Source organism: Corvus moneduloides, chromosome 5, assembly GCF_009650955.1.
Source record: "Corvus moneduloides isolate bCorMon1 chromosome 5, bCorMon1.pri, whole genome shotgun sequence".
In the NCBI taxonomy this organism is placed as follows: Eukaryota; Metazoa; Chordata; class Aves; order Passeriformes; family Corvidae; genus Corvus; species Corvus moneduloides.
The window spans coordinates 40,044,706-40,060,534 of record NC_045480.1 but is presented as its reverse complement, the minus strand read 5'-3'; the positions used below and the strand labels follow the sequence as shown (position 1 = coordinate 40,060,534).

Sequence of the window (15,829 nt, the reverse complement as noted above, 5' to 3'; positions counted from 1 at the left end):
TAAACCTCTAATGGTTTTCAGGTTGTGGATGTATTCATTTTGAGCTTTTTAAAAGCTTTTTAGAGCCTTATTGAAACTTTGAATCTAAGAACTATCTGCTTAAACAGCAACTAGCAAAGCTATGCTTTTGTTCCTGTAATACCCTGAAGGTCTGGATCTATCACTTAGATACACATGATGCTGCTTTTGTGGAGTATAATTAAGGCTTTAATGCTCTAGTGAATGATGAGCTACTGTGCAATGGAGGCAAAACCAGGCTTGGGATCACTTCTCCTAGTAAGACTCAGTGATAAGTCATTTGAATGGTGATGTGGCAGGTCAATTTTCCAAGAAAGGAAGAAAAATATGAAGACTGTAATAGTGCTGCTGCTGCGTTGTTTGTTTGCCTGGCTTTCAGTATCTCTGAAGTCACTGTGTGCATTTTGTCAATGTAGCACAGGTATCCTTGAAGCACCAGTAGAGGAGTAGATACAAAAAGACCAGATAATGCACCTTCATAATTTTGTGATTGATAAATATGGAAATACTGGAAGCTGTAACTGCTGTCATCTGTTCTTAACGTTAGGAGTTTTAGTATAAGCAAAACTATTTTTGGAGGCACACTGATGTTTTCATGCTTATGAATTTGTAAGTCAAGAAACTTGATTTGTTTGTTTTCTGGAAGGTATTTGAAGCAGTGATAGCCTGGGTAAACCATGACAAAGATGTAAGGCAGGAGTTAATGGCACGTCTGATGGAGCATGTTCGGCTGCCTTTGCTTTCCCGGGAGTATTTAGTTCAGGTAAGCAAAAAGGAATACTAGTTACTCTGCATGTGAACATTTCTGTTCATTATTTTAATGCCAGATAGATAATTTTAAATTTAAACAACAGTGTCGATGTAGTATGTTAGTGATAGGAAAAGTAAACAAACAGCCACTACCACATACTCATGTGCATATACACACAGTGAGGTGAGGGATTGCCACACAGAGGATGACTTACATAAGTAATTTATCTATTTGGCTGACTGCATGTTATACCACCCTAGGAATCTGAACAATGTAATTCACTGAGATCAGGTTAGGTTTCATTTGTAATGCGATCTTTGATAAAGGATTTGTTCTCATAAGTGAATTTTCAACTTCAGAATTATATCTGTTTTTTAAGCTGATTAGGAATTAATGACAAAGGAACCATTCTTTTACCTGCTTCAGATAAAATACATTTTTTCAAATTTTAGAAGCTCATTTGGATATTTTGGTGTCAGGTCAAATATTTAAGACTGGCAATATGAGTTCAGTATTAAGATTGGTTAGTAGGTATAATAGTATGTTGGTAGGTGTTTATTTTAAAAATTCTGGTTTTGTGATACAAATCTCCGCTTTGTGTGGGTTGTTTTGGGTATGATTTAGGCCTGTTTTGCCATTGTGTTCTGTTGTGGTTTTTACTGTTGTGGACTGGCTTACTAGTTGTTTAAATTATTCTCCACTAAAAGTGTTCTGTACTGTCTGTATTTTAAAAATCAAGAAACGTGCCCAGTTGTAAGAAGAGTGTTTTACCTTGCCTATCACTGTTTCTTCCACTTGCTAATTAACAATCAGCATCTTCTGATTTTTTTTTTTTTTTTAGTAACTGCACATTTCCAACACAAATTCGTGTCCTACTGGTTAAATTATAGTCTAAAAAGTTAGATTACTCTGCATTTGGGTGATAGATCATAGGCTTTATTGCACTTTGGATTGTGATTTCTGTTTTACTTCCTTAACATGCTCAGACCTTTTTAAATTAATAAACCTTGTTCTATAAATAGAGAGTGGAAGAGGAAATACTGGTTAAGAACAGCAGTGCTTGTAAAGATTACCTCATTGAAGCTATGAAGTATCACTTGCTACCAACTGAGCAACGAGCATTGATGAAAAGCACACGAACAAAATTGAGAACACCTGCTAGCCTTCCAAAAGTAAGACCCTTATTTTTCCAAAGTATTTACGATTTCAAACTTCATTTTAAAAGCTTTCATGAGAGTAGGACTGTCTCTTGGGGTATTCCTGTAAAAGATTTGTACAAGAATTATTTATCATAAAAATGTAACAAGTGATTACCTTTACACTCCATACTACTTATGATATAGATTTTTTAGCCTCCCACCTACACAGAGCATCACCATTACCTGCCCTCCCAGAAAACATTTTTTAATAAGTGCTTCAGCTTTTGAGAAATATACAATTATGGAGAAGTAAGCCTGTTGGAAAAAAAAAACCAACAAACCCAACAAAAATACCCCAAACCAAAACACAGAATGACTGAAGCTTCTGCAATGAGACTTTTTATTCAATCTTTAGTTCATTTTAGCAAAAAACAAACATTAGATACTTTCTTCTTTGCAATGAAGTAAAGAAGTTTTCTCATAGTACTGTTGTGACAACTGCAGTAATGGAATAGGAGATTTAATTCAGCAGATTTAGCACATTTTTCTTGGAAGAACAAGATAAGACTATTATGGGATGGATGGTCACAGTTCCATTACACATCATAGACATTGAATTCTTACATCTAAGATCACAGTAGGATGTGAAGATACAGATCCCTCTTTTGTAGGAGCTTTACTGAGTGTGCCAGTTTGGCCAAATTTAGAGAGATATCCTCTGAGAGAAGGCACAACCACCCCTCCCCCACCAGGTTCGGGAAAAAATAAATTTTCCTCAAAGGAAAGTGAAAGAGAGAAAAGCTATTTATTTAACAAACACACAGGAAAGGAAAATAATGCTAAATAATAAAATCTTTCCCTGTGGAGGAAAAAACTGGGAAAGTGTTAGAGTCCTCCCTTTTGGAGCTGGGGCTTGGCCCAGGGTCAGGCCCTCTGTGCTCAGTGGAAAGTCCTCCTGATGTGCTCTGATACTGAAGCAGTCCAGCAGAAAAGGGAGAAAATCTGAAATTTCAGGGAAGGAAAAAAAATTCAACTCTCAATCTCTCTCTGGAGAAAAAGCAGCTGAACCACTGGCCAAAAACTGACCTGGGAGCAGCAAGCGTGGTGCTTCCTCCCTCCCCTGCCGCAGCTGGGAAAAATGTGTGACCTTGAACAAGCTGCAAACTGCTTTGAAAAAGTTTTGCTCAGTGTAGCGGGTTGAGTTCGAAACCGGGCGGAAACACCAATTAAATGTAGTGGTTTTGATTCAAAATATCCATTATTTACTTATTTTCCTTCTGTGAGATAAGAATTAGGAGAAAAGCAAAGCAGGCACAAACCTTAAACAGTTGCAGTACAATGAAAGAGCTTTATTACTAACAGAATTAAAAGTAAAGAGAAAACAACAAAACAAAATTAAAGTAAATTCCCCCCCCCCCCCCCCTTTCCAGCACTTCTCTCCTTCTATCCAGCTCACACAAGGGATAACAGAACATGGGATGTTAGTCAGTGTTGCAGTTCTTGAAAAGTCTTTCTCTTATGCTTAAGGAAGAAAAGGTTTTCCTTCAGTTGCACGTGGTTCCCAAACTGCCACCAACAGCACACCCGCCCGGAAACAAACAGTCTGCTGTGTGTAGAACATCTCTCCCATGAAGAATTTCACAGTTCTTTCATACTACAAAACATGGGCCATCACATGGGGTTATTCATCTTTTTAAGGATAAGTTATTTTGGCCTGCACACAGAGGCTTTTCTTCGCCACAAGTCTCTAACAGCCTCTCACTACTTCTATATAGCCTGACATAGGCACTCTTCACAAATTTCATAGGCACACGAGGATACTCCATCCCCCCATGTTTTTCAAATGGATTAAAGAGACAAACAGTTTGTGGTATTACGGTTTCTTACCACGGCATGCAAGAAGGTTTCTTTTAAGCTGCGCGCCAGAATCGCGGCACCGCCCTCTTCTCTCCTGTCGCCATTTCCAGCTCCGTCCCACGTGACTCACTTCTCTTTCTCTCTGACTCTGAAGCCTCCACGTTGAAGGGTGTTCTTGTTCGGGCTTTACGGTGGGGAAAGCCTCGCTCCCTCTGTGCTGCTGGCTGCACGATGTCCTCTTCAGTTCAGCATGAAGTGTGCTGGCTGCAGACAGGAGGCTCTGCCGGCTCCCGCTGGCTCCGCCGGCTCCACATGGAGAGGAGAGGGACCCGCCTGTCCCCAGAAGCTGCGCTGGATGGGTTTAGCTGTGAGCAGTCCATGGCTGGTTTTAGCTGCCTGCGGCTCTGGGACAGTCCCCCCCAGCGACCCAGGGTCCGTGCCGTGGTGCTGAGAAAGGGGGAAAGGGGCAGTGGCCCCGGCCCGGCCCAGCGGGGCCGGGAGGCTCGGAGCCCCCCCACCTTCCAGCAGGCGAGCTCCGACCAAAAGGGCAAGTCCCGCCTTTCTGTGCGGTTTAAATATGTAAATTGTGAGAAGCGTAATTGGTCTTAAAGACTGTCCATCAACTCAGGGTCAACCCAACACATTCCACCCCTCGCTTCTTAAAATTTACATATCTAAAAGTTACTTAAAATAGCAAAACCAGAGCTAAAAGAAAACAAATTTCATAAACCTTCACCCCTAGAATTTTTACCACTACTACAAAGCAAATTTCTTCTATTATTCTACTTAATGTTATAACTTTCTACTTGCTCTGCTTATTATTTTCTCCTAATTAATCTTCATCTCACAGCGCTCATTAATTGCCCGCATTCTCCACCATTGATGTAGCGGGTTGAGTTCGAAACCGGGCGGAAACACCAATTAAATGTAGTGGTTTTGATTCAAAATATCCATTATTTACTTATTTTCCTTCTGTGAGATAAGAATTAGGAGAAAAGCAAAGCAGGCACAAACCTTAAACAGTTGCAGTACAATGAAAGAGCTTTATTACTAACAGAATTAAAAGTAAAGAGAAAACAACAAAACAAAATTAAAGTAAATTCCCCCCCCCCCCCCCCCTTTCCAGCACTTCTCTCCTTCTATCCAGCTCACACAAGGGATAACAGAACATGGGATGTTAGTCAGTGTTGCAGTTCTTGAAAAGTCTTTCTCTTATGCTTAAGGAAGAAAAGGTTTTCCTTCAGTTGCACGTGGTTCCCAAACTGCCACCAACAGCACACCCGCCCGGAAACAAACAGTCTGCTGTGTGTAGAACATCTCTCCCATGAAGAATTTCACAGTTCTTTCATACTACAAAACATGGGCCATCACATGGGGTTATTCATCTTTTTAAGGATAAGTTATTTTGGCCTGCACACAGAGGCTTTTCTTCGCCACAAGTCTCTAACAGCCTCTCACTACTTCTATATAGCCTGACATAGGCACTCTTCACAAATTTCATAGGCACACGAGGATACTCCATCCCCCCATGTTTTTCAAATGGATTAAAGAGACAAACAGTTTGTGGTATTACGGTTTCTTACCACGGCATGCAAGAAGGTTTCTTTTAAGCTGCGCGCCAGAATCGCGGCACCGCCCTCTTCTCTCCTGTCGCCATTTCCAGCTCCGTCCCACGTGACTCACTTCTCTTTCTCTCTGACTCTGAAGCCTCCACGTTGAAGGGTGTTCTTGTTCGGGCTTTACGGTGGGGAAAGCCTCGCTCCCTCTGTGCTGCTGGCTGCACGATGTCCTCTTCAGTTCAGCATGAAGTGTGCTGGCTGCAGACAGGAGGCTCTGCCGGCTCCCGCTGGCTCCGCCGGCTCCGCATGGAGAGGAGAGGGACCCGCCTGTCCCCAGAAGCTGCGCTGGATGGGTTTAGCTGTGAGCAGTCCATGGCTGGTTTTAGCTGCCTGCGGCTCTGGGACAGTCCCCCCCAGCGACCCAGGGTCCGTGCCGTGGTGCTGAGAAAGGGGGAAAGGGGCAGTGGCCCCGGCCCGGCCCAGCGGGGCCGGGAGGCTCGGAGCCCCCCCACCTTCCAGCAGGCGAGCTCCGACCAAAAGGGCAAGTCCCGCCTTTCTGTGCGGTTTAAATATGTAAATTGTGAGAAGCGTAATTGGTCTTAAAGACTGTCCATCAACTCAGGGTCAACCCAACACACTCAGTTTTTCCTTCCCCCTCTCAGGCTCAGTTTAGAGGCATAGAAAGGCACAAGAATTAATTCTGGGCATAGGGTAGCGATACGGGATACACATCATAAAGTCACCCCAAGACACTGAGATGCTAATTGCTACCTGCTTTTCTACCCATGGTATTTCCTCTGGACAAAATAACTAGGAATTAAATTTATTTTAAAAAATACCTAACAACTAATTTTGCCTGGTTCACAAGACTCCAGTTTCTAATTTAGGAGAGCCATCCTTTAAATATTTCTTGTACAGAAGCTTGCTTTATTTTTTAACACTTCTTTGAACTTTCAGGTGCTCTCATATGTGCAAATAACTAACAATTATTCTTATCTCCCTGTTAGTTGATGATGGTAGTTGGGGGACAGGCACCAAAGGCAATTCGCAGTGTTGAATGCTATGATTTTAAAGAAGAACGCTGGCATCAGGTAGCTGAATTGCCTTCCAGAAGATGTAGGGCAGGTAAGGATGCCTAATTTTTTTGTTGTGGTTGGTAATACTTCAGAATTTAGGCATCTGTATAAAGCATTGTATGTTCTTTGGAACAGTACTTGAGATATTTATCTGAGAAGGGCTAAACCTTGCCTTCACTGATCATATGAATTACTTGCTAATGTGGAATGATACAACTTTGATAAGTTGTGCTTAATTTCTGCTTCAGTTTGTAATCTGTAGGATAAACTGCTTTATTACCTCCCACAGAAACAAGGGATAAATAAATTTAAATATTAATGCATTGTAATTTTGCTATTAAAATACCCTAGTATTATTAAATGAAATAATGTGAAGAAGTGATCATCCACTATTAAAAACATGAAAATGTGATCTTAAAGCAGCTGAGCGATTTAAGCAAGAAGAAATTCAGCAAGCATGGTATTCAGAAATGTGCACTGTTGGAAACAAAAAGTGTCAGAAATACTAGGGCTTAATCTGAATGAAGGGTGGTTCTAGGAGACTGTCAAAAGCACGACAAGTGTAGTGAGTACTGTAATTTGTGTCAAGTGTCTGCATACTTAGGACAGTACAGAATACAGTGAATTGGCAGAGAGACTGAAGCACTCGTCTTTCCTCCCCATTTCCCTGCTCTAGGAATGGTTTACATGGGAGGCATGGTTTATGCTGTTGGTGGTTTCAATGGCTCTTTGAGAGTTCGTACCGTCGATTCCTATGATCCAGTGAAAGACCAGTGGACAAGTGTTGCTAACATGCAGGACAGGAGGAGCACCCTGGGAGCAGCTGTATTAAATGGCCTCCTTTACGCTGTGGGAGGGTTTGATGGGAGTACAGGTATGTTTGCCTTAGGCACTTCTGAATGGTTTTTAACATGACTGTATCAAATTTTAATGTCTCTTTTTGCTGGTACTTGTGGTGAAACCGAGCATGAGGGTAGCCTGGCATCTTGTGATGTGGAATGTGCTTAAGTGGTCACATCCCCGTTCCTGAAAAACGCACTGTTTGCTCCTAAGAGTTCAGGCTTAATGACTAGTGAACTTCTGCCAAGTTCTGTTCCAGTATTCCTTCTATAGTCAGAGTCCTTAACTTGTGGAAGATCTGAGAGAAAAATGATCTGCTCTGTTTTGTCCTGTTTGCATACAAAATTTATTTCTGCATTTTCAGGTGTAAATATGATTATAAACAGCTTTTTCTGACCTGTGAGAAGGCTTTAGACATACACTGTTCATTCTCTACTTAGATGCATTAAACAATTTGTGCAGAAGTGATCCTTTTGCTGAGTAACTATTATAGAAGCATATATAGGAGAAAGTGTGTGACTTAATTAAAAAGAAAGGAAAAAATCCAGGGAAGAATTTTTCACAGTTCCACAAAAGTTTTCAGTAATTTTCCCATTTTCAGACACAAAGAATGGCTTGACTGTAATTACTTATCTCTAGGACATCAGTTGTGCTTTTTGTTCAGTAATTAACAGTCCTTAAAATGAAATAATTTGAATTTTCAGATATGAAGAGTTCCCTGAAAGCTAGGCAGTACATTGCACCCAGATTTATAGGGAAAATGTTATATTGTCATCATAGGTTTGTCATCAGTCGAAGTTTACAACTTGAAGACTAACGAGTGGTTTCATGTAGCTCCAATGAACACAAGAAGAAGTAGTGTTGGCGTAGGTGTTGTTGGAGGTAAGTTGACAAATGATATTAAAAAGAATGGTGGGAAATGCAATCATTTACCCTACTAGTTTTTCTTACTTTTGAAAACATACTTCAGATTTATGTTTTTGCTCAACCTTGTAATTCAAATGGTATGAAAAATATGTAATCATTCTACTTGAGTTTCACCAGTTTTTAGCATAGTAGTTTTAAATTTTTTTTCAGAGCTTCAGCTATGCCTGAGGCCAGCTGAGGAAAAGCTCGCTAAGCTCTAGGTTACATATGTCAGCAAAGTCAGAGAGCTGACGTGATGACCTTATCGTTTGGTCTTTAGTGATGTAGCACTGCTGTATTGTCAGCTCTCTTATCTGTGGCTGACTTTGCTGCCTGCACGCTGGGGACGATCCCAAGGGCAGTGCCAGGAAAACTGCTGACTTTCCAGTCAGCTTGGTGGTGAATAGCCTGGATGTCACTTGCACAATGAAGGCCTGGCCTGGCTCCTGGGTCTTAAAACAGTTTTAGGTGTGTATGTGTTTTAACTGCATAGGAACCACTGCTGTTTGTAATCTGAAAATGCAGACTGTACAAGTGATTTTCATCTAAATTTATGATATTTCTAGGAAGCCTATTTGTGAGCTTCCAGTATTGAACATACTTGAATTAGCTTGCTTTTGAACAATGCTTAATTAAAAACCTTACCTCTATATTTCAGCTAGGCAATTTAAAATATTTTGACTCCCATTGTTGTTGGTTACTGGGTGCCTTTACATCCTAAAAATGACAACAGCTTGTGGCATGCTAACCTAAACAGTTTTATAGAAACTCAGTAAGTGATTGACTGGTGCTGATTAGTAGCTAATCAGAGACCGATGCCTTCCTCTTTGCCTGTGTGCCAGTCCCTGTGGGTGCATGAACAGCTGGCAGGCTCCTTTGGTTCCCCCCCAGGTAAGCTGTATGCTGTTGGTGGCTACGACGGAGCGTCACGGCAGTGCCTTAGTTCAGTAGAATGCTATGATGCCAATTCCAATGAGTGGAGCTATGTCGCAGAAATGAGCACTAGGCGGAGTGGGGCAGGTGAGTGCACAAGGAGCAGCTGTCCTTGTAAAGATGAAAATGCATGGGTTCAAAATGTATCTAAAAATATAAAAGGTAAGCTAAAGTCTGAATCTAATGGGATGTGCTAGTCCTAAATGGCTGATACACAGTAGGTTATAAAAACAAAACGGTTCTACAGAATAAGATTCGGTCTGTTCATAGTAAATATCTCTCTTTGTTTTTTCATACTTTTGTATTTCTCCTCTTCCCACAACTTCTGATGGTTTTTAACATAGACTAACACTCATGGATTGTAATAATCACGATCACCTCAATTCTGAAGTATCAAAATCTATACAGCAAGGATGAAAAAATGTCTTTTCTACAAAGATCTCTTTGCCAGTGAGGGCTGATTATTCTAACAGCATTTTCAGGTTGACTTTACTTGTGAACTCTGACTAAGTTTCCACCTCTTTGGAGGACTTGTTCTGCATTCTGATTCACTGCAGGAAATTTTGTCCTTGTTCATTCTTAAGTTTGTATTACTGGTTTCATCCTATTAGTTCTACTTATGTACCCTTTATTTCACCTTCAGTAATTCTTCTCATCACCTGGTGTTTACATCCTCTGTACATGTACAGTCTACTACATGTTACTTCCTTTTCATTTAGGCAAGGTATATCCATTTATTTTTGTATAATCTTAAAAATCCCTTCTTTTTATTTTTGTGGATTTCTTTTTGCCTTCTTGCAATTCTGAGTATGTATATTTCTCTTTAAAGACATCTTTAAAAGTGCCTGTGGTATTCCACTTTTGTTTAATGAAATGATGCTTCCACAGCTCCAAATTGACTTTAGCATTTTCATTATCTATTTATATTATGGACTTGAATCTCATTTGCTGTTCACTGTCCTCTATTTGTCTTTTGGTATTTCAGGTTTTTTCAACTTGCAGAAGTTGTTTTATTTCTCTAGATGCGTTCCCATGGACTTTTTCAAGTCAAATTCCATGATATTATTTTCTACATTTATTTTTTTAGTAGTTAAGTCACTTTTTTGCCAAGTACTTAATGGTGGTTTTTAGCAACACCCTTCAAATATTTACTGGTGATTGCATTAATGCTTCATAATGGGAAGAGATATTGCTACAAATCTGTATGGACTTCTAGTATGCTCAGTATATGATTAGTACTTATCCCAATTTTTCATCTTACCTTCCATTATTCTTTGTTAACTCTGAACAGTTTTTACCTGTATAATGATGTTTAAATTAGGTTCAAATAATTGCAAAAGAAATCTATCAAAGTACTAAATTCATTACTAAAATTAAGATAGTCTGTTACACTTCCATCATATCCTTACAAAATCAGCAAGCTGATAACTCTTATTACTAAAAGTTATGTTTCAGTTGTGTTTCTAAACTAAAATTGATATTAACGAAGGAAACACAATACACTGTACCTCAAGAAAACAGAGTTGTCTTGTGAAACTTCTAGTAACTCAGTCTGTGCTTCTTGGAAGTAAATTCTGGATTAAAAACTGGACAGAGTTGCAGTAAGGGTACTGGAAAATATTCCTGTCTAATATTGGCAAGTTTTGAGAAAAATATTTATATAAAATGGGCAAGTTACAAGGATCATTACAAAGACAAATAGTGTTGGTGGGTTGTAACAAAGTTTCATTTTGCAGTCTGCCTGCACACACATTTTGTTTCAGCATTTGGGGTTTATTTTTTGATGCTCTTTTTTTGCAAATGGTTGTTGTGCTTGTAGCCTATTTATACAGTAGATGTTTTCAGATTTTTTTTAAATGTTGAATTTCTTCTACAACTCTGAAATTTAGTTCCTTAAATATACTAACTACTGGGATCTTCCTGCCCCTCTCCTCTTTTCCCTTGTCCCTGTGTTTGCTTACTCAACTGTGTTCTGCATTTTACCTTGTCCACTGATAAAAAAAATGGAGAGGAAAACTGAATGTAGACAGTTATTCCAGATTCATATAATTGAGTAAAATCATCAGCATTGTTCTGTGCCACTCAGTGTATTTACGTGAAAAATTATATTTTTGCATGGCAGAGGAGTGGGTGGTAATGTGAAAATTGTGACTGTTGATTGAGCTTGGCTGTAGAGGCCAAATAGCCAAACCCACCAGAACTGTTTGGACTGGCAATCAGTCCTGGTGGTGTTATGGGGGCTAACTAAAGAGAATTTTATTCCTGTATTAAACTTTTGGATGTCTGGTCATCTCAAGGAACTTAAGCTTATCTCTTCTGTTCCTACTGCTTCAGCTTCACTCAAAAGCAACTTTTCAGAGGTTAACCCTCAGTTACTCTTCTTTAGTACCCACTGCTTCTCAGTTGATCAATACAGGGACAGATCTGTTTCCAGCAACATATTGGGAGGAGGAACTTCAGATCCAGATATAGGCCATTTGGGAGGGCTGAGAGATATAAGACAGGGTCCTGAAAAATGGGCAGGGAAGAAAAATAACAAAGAAAGGAGAACTCAGAAGACGGCAACAAGAGGATACAGACGGAAGGAGCAAGAAATAAGGTAGGACCTGGAAACTGGGTGTGGGATTAAGGGAAAATGAAGCACCATGGAGGAATGGAGGACATTATTAAAAATAAGGAGCTATGAAAGAAAAAAGTGGCAATGTGGCAGAGGGAAAACTCTACACACAGAATAGGAAGGCCAGTAACTCTATTGAAAGCATGGGTGGGGGGATTTATATCACATCACATCACATATTTAAACTGAAAATCATAGCCCTCCTTCTAGCTCTGTAATGTTTAATTCTACAAAAGATGAATGTTTTACTATCCTATCTAATAAAGTGTGATCAGGGTGGGAGAAAGAAAAGTTGTCATACTGTGCTGTGGCATGATAGCTAGAAATAATAGCAATAAAAGAGGAATTAAATTAACTGGTAAGGATATGGGAAAATGTTAATAGTGAATATCACTGATAAAGCACTAAATAGCATGATTTATAAGAGTGTCCTATCGAGAAGCTATTTTTCAGATTTACAGTACCAATTAGCTTCCATGTTTCCTTCCTCTCTTCCTTTAATTATTAAAATCAGTCTCTTTAATAAGAAAATTTAGTCATTTCAGCAGGAGTAATTTCTCTCCACATATAGGAATGACTCTTAAATACAAAATTAGTGTTATGTTTTCAAAGATATTTCAGCTGGTTATTAAAGTTTCGGGGTTCTCTTTTTTTCTTTTTTTTTTCTTTTTTTTTTCTTTTTTTTTTTTTAAACATCCAATATTTTTTTTTCTTTGAGGGACTTACCTGATTTTTTGCATTCATATCTGTTGTTTCCCTTTAAAAAAGATTTTAAGTGGTTCCCTTTCCATGGAATCCTTTATGAGCTGTATTTGCAAACCTGTATCTCTGCTTTGAGTTTCATAGTCTTAAATGTGGCATTTATTAGATTTCCCAGTATACTTTCATAGAAGTGCTTTTTAAGTTGTCTTTATGGTCCATCACTCAGAAGTTTTAATGCAAAAAAAACCCCCATGTTTCTCAAATTCATTGTTTGGGTTCTAATAATGCATTATAAAGGGAGAAATAAATAAAGAGGCCTTTCTTTCCGCTTCCCCCATTTCCATCTTTCCAGTATGTGCAGTCCAAATAGCAAATAGATAGAAGTAGCTTTACTCGCTCCTTCATTCCAAGCTCACAAATTGATAAGCTTTTGTTGTAAAGTAAAGGAGACCTTAGGATTAAAGGACACCCTTTAATATCCTTTTGGATATTTTGATAACTGAAGCTTGGTTCAAAGACGCTTGGTGTTCTTCAAATCCCAGAGAAGGTACTCGCTCTCAACTGTTTACTTCTGTTCCATCTATCTGTTTAGAAGGTATTCCAACACTTCAGTGGAAATATCCCTATTGTATAATGTCTATCCATTCAGCTTTTATCCTCTGTACTGCACAGTTTTTACTTTCTAAAAATTCACTTACACTTTATCATCTTGTCAGATTTCTGTTATGCTGGCTGAGCACATTGTCTCATTTACTGTCACTTCTAATTAGTCCTAAATTTCTACAAGCCTCATTTTCCTGCACGTCATTTTTCATCCAAAATTTTCTAAATCTTCTGTTGCAGAACAGCTCTGGTCTTTGTATGCTGCAGTATGGTAGATGGGCACGCAAGGCATTTTATCAGTGTCTTGCTGTAGTTACTGTCTCTTTGCTTTAATGCATCCTGACCCAAATGTTTTCTGAAATAGTTTCCAACATTGACTTAATGAAGGATTTATGTTAGCTGACATATTTGTTGTTTCTCCTTTGCATCATTCAAATAATTCTATGGTTAATTCTGAGTATTTTCATATGTTTGCAGGTGTTGGTGTGTTAAACAATTTATTGTATGCAGTAGGTGGTCATGATGGTCCTTTGGTAAGGAAAAGTGTTGAAGTGTTTGACCCCATTGCCAGTACCTGGAAGCAGGTTGCAGACATGAACATGTGCAGAAGGAATGCAGGTATGTGCAACAACGACTAGAACTGTGCCAATGTCATTTGTGAATGGCATGTACTTGGATTTTTTCTGCTTTCATAAAAAACATGCTTTTGGGCAGTGTCTAAGTCTAATTTTTATACTGGTTTCCTGCACTTTTTTAGGTGTTTGTGCTGTAAATGGTCTCTTGTATGTAGTTGGAGGAGATGACGGTTCCTGTAATTTATCAACAGTGGAATATTATAATCCAACAACTGATAAATGGACGGTTGTGTCATCTTGTATGAGTACAGGAAGGAGCTATGCAGGTAAGGCATATAGATATTTCTAATAGACTTTTTAAAGTATAGCATTTGACAAAGCGTCCAAAGAGAGTATTTTCATAGGTAAAACCTGAGATAATAAAATGGGTAGGAAGAATCTGATGGTACATTTCGAATGATGACTTCAAATAATTATTCACTACAAGGAAAAAAGAAAAGGGATTAAAGTGTACTCAAGAGTGATTTAGCACATAAGTGGTGAGTCAGAAAGATGATTCTGGTATGACCAGTTTCTTTAACAAGAAATTTGTGTCTCAGTCTAAGGTGTCCAATTCTGAAATTCTTTGGGATTTGATATTTAGAAAATGAGCTGTTTTCAGAAATCTTTTCCTTTAATAATTGCAGTTTTTCAAATGAGTTGTTTAATGACTGTTTAGTGAATGTTAAGTATATATTTCACTGATGGCAAAATTAAACTTGATTAGTGGCAGGTTTTTTCAAGTCACAGAAACTTTCAGAACTTTGCACTGATTCAGACAGCTTTGTGTCAAAGAGAAATTAGGGGAAAATAAGTACATTGATGCTGGTGCACAGTTAAATGCTGATTGCAATGTATCATATTAAAATTTTATGTATTTTTTCCTTGATAAAAAAAATACTGCCTAAATATTTATGCCTTTTTTTCCTCTCCCTCTAGGTGTTACAGTTATTGACAAACCATTATGATCAGTAAAGGGATTTTCAACTTGATTATGCACTAGAAGCAGTCTTCAACAAGTGTATTTGAAGTGACTGAGTATCTAAGCACTTCTCTACTTGTAGCTGCACCTTGAGTCACAGTGGAAGATGTGACTGTCTACAATTACAGATGACAGATGATGAAGATTACTCTAGGTAGAAGCAATGTGTAGGATTATTCTGCAGTTGAGCAGAAGCTGATTGAACTCTTGAAGTCTGGTGGACCATTTTTTTTTATTGCAAGGTCTTCAGAAAAAACCCCAACACTTTCATAAGGACCGACTTCTGTCAGTAATGACTGAGAAACGGATTGTGAGTGAAGAATAGTGTGTATTCTGGTGAAAGTAAATTTTTGTCTTATTTTTTCCAGAGACTAATAAATATATTTAAGGAAATGAACTGTCAGTCTTCATAGTAGGTATTGAATCCCACCTCAGTAATTCAAGCTGGCATGGGGTAAATTTGTTTCCTTTTATAAAACTTTTGTTACATAACTATACTACGTGCATATGTTTGTGTGAGCATAAGTTGCTCTCTATTGAAACTCTTCAAAACCTGATTTTACTATTTATAATTTGGCACAGTACTTTGAATATGTCAGTACTATGTTGTAAAACAGAGATGTATTTTTTGATATGTAACAATGCTTAACACTAATTCCCGCTGAAGGAGATCAGAGACGGTATAACACTTCTTGAGCAGGTGTAATTTCAATATCTTTTTAATAAAAATGTTGTCTGTACTTACGGGGGTTTTTTTTCCTGTTCAATTTTGGTCACATTTAGATGTTACTTCTTTTTTACCTTTTTATCCAAAAGGTGATTTGGCATGACAATAACTGAAAATTTATAGTGAATGTATGCAATTGCGTTGAACTTGCATGGTACAAAGGCCTATTTATGCGTGTAACCTCAGCTTCTATTAGCCAATATCTGAATATACTGTATGTGGCCATGCTTATAAAGCAGCACATTTTTATTTGTTCTTGGATGGCCTCCTTTTAACATGACCAAAGTTACTGTCATATTTGAGACATTTTCTTCAAATAAAAGTTTGTACATTGTTTCCTAATGCCAACAGGTCGCTTAAAACTTGTTTTTCTCAATACGAGTCTCAAACCAAATAATCTTGACATCAGTGGAATAAAGTGGGGGGAAAGGGGGTGGAGGGAAGGGGGAGAACTTGGTGTTCTAAACGTCTGAATGCCAACGAATTGAGAGTTTTTGCTGCAGGT

General features: G+C 38.6%; 1 protein-coding gene across 3 annotated transcripts in view; it reads left to right on the top strand.

Moving 5' to 3' along the window:
- Positions 1-15,672, top strand: part of KLHL2 (kelch like family member 2) — a 59,984-nt gene extending 44,312 nt beyond the window's left edge. For 2 of the 3 annotated variants that reach the window (XM_032108856.1, XM_032108857.1), the window contains exons 7-15: positions 665-781; positions 1,792-1,941; positions 6,332-6,449; positions 7,077-7,274; positions 8,021-8,122; positions 9,038-9,166; positions 13,479-13,619; positions 13,759-13,902; positions 14,555-15,672. In XM_032108856.1, the coding sequence (XP_031964747.1) occupies positions 665-781; positions 1,792-1,941; positions 6,332-6,449; positions 7,077-7,274; positions 8,021-8,122; positions 9,038-9,166; positions 13,479-13,619; positions 13,759-13,902; positions 14,555-14,583 (1,128 nt within the window). In that variant the 3' untranslated portion in view covers positions 14,584-15,672. The remainder of the gene's footprint in view (positions 1-664; positions 782-1,791; positions 1,942-6,331; positions 6,450-7,076; positions 7,275-8,020; positions 8,123-9,037; positions 9,167-13,478; positions 13,620-13,758; positions 13,903-14,554) is intronic. The other variant, XM_032108858.1, reaches the window with a different exon arrangement.
- Positions 15,673-15,829: the final 157 nt, after the last annotated feature.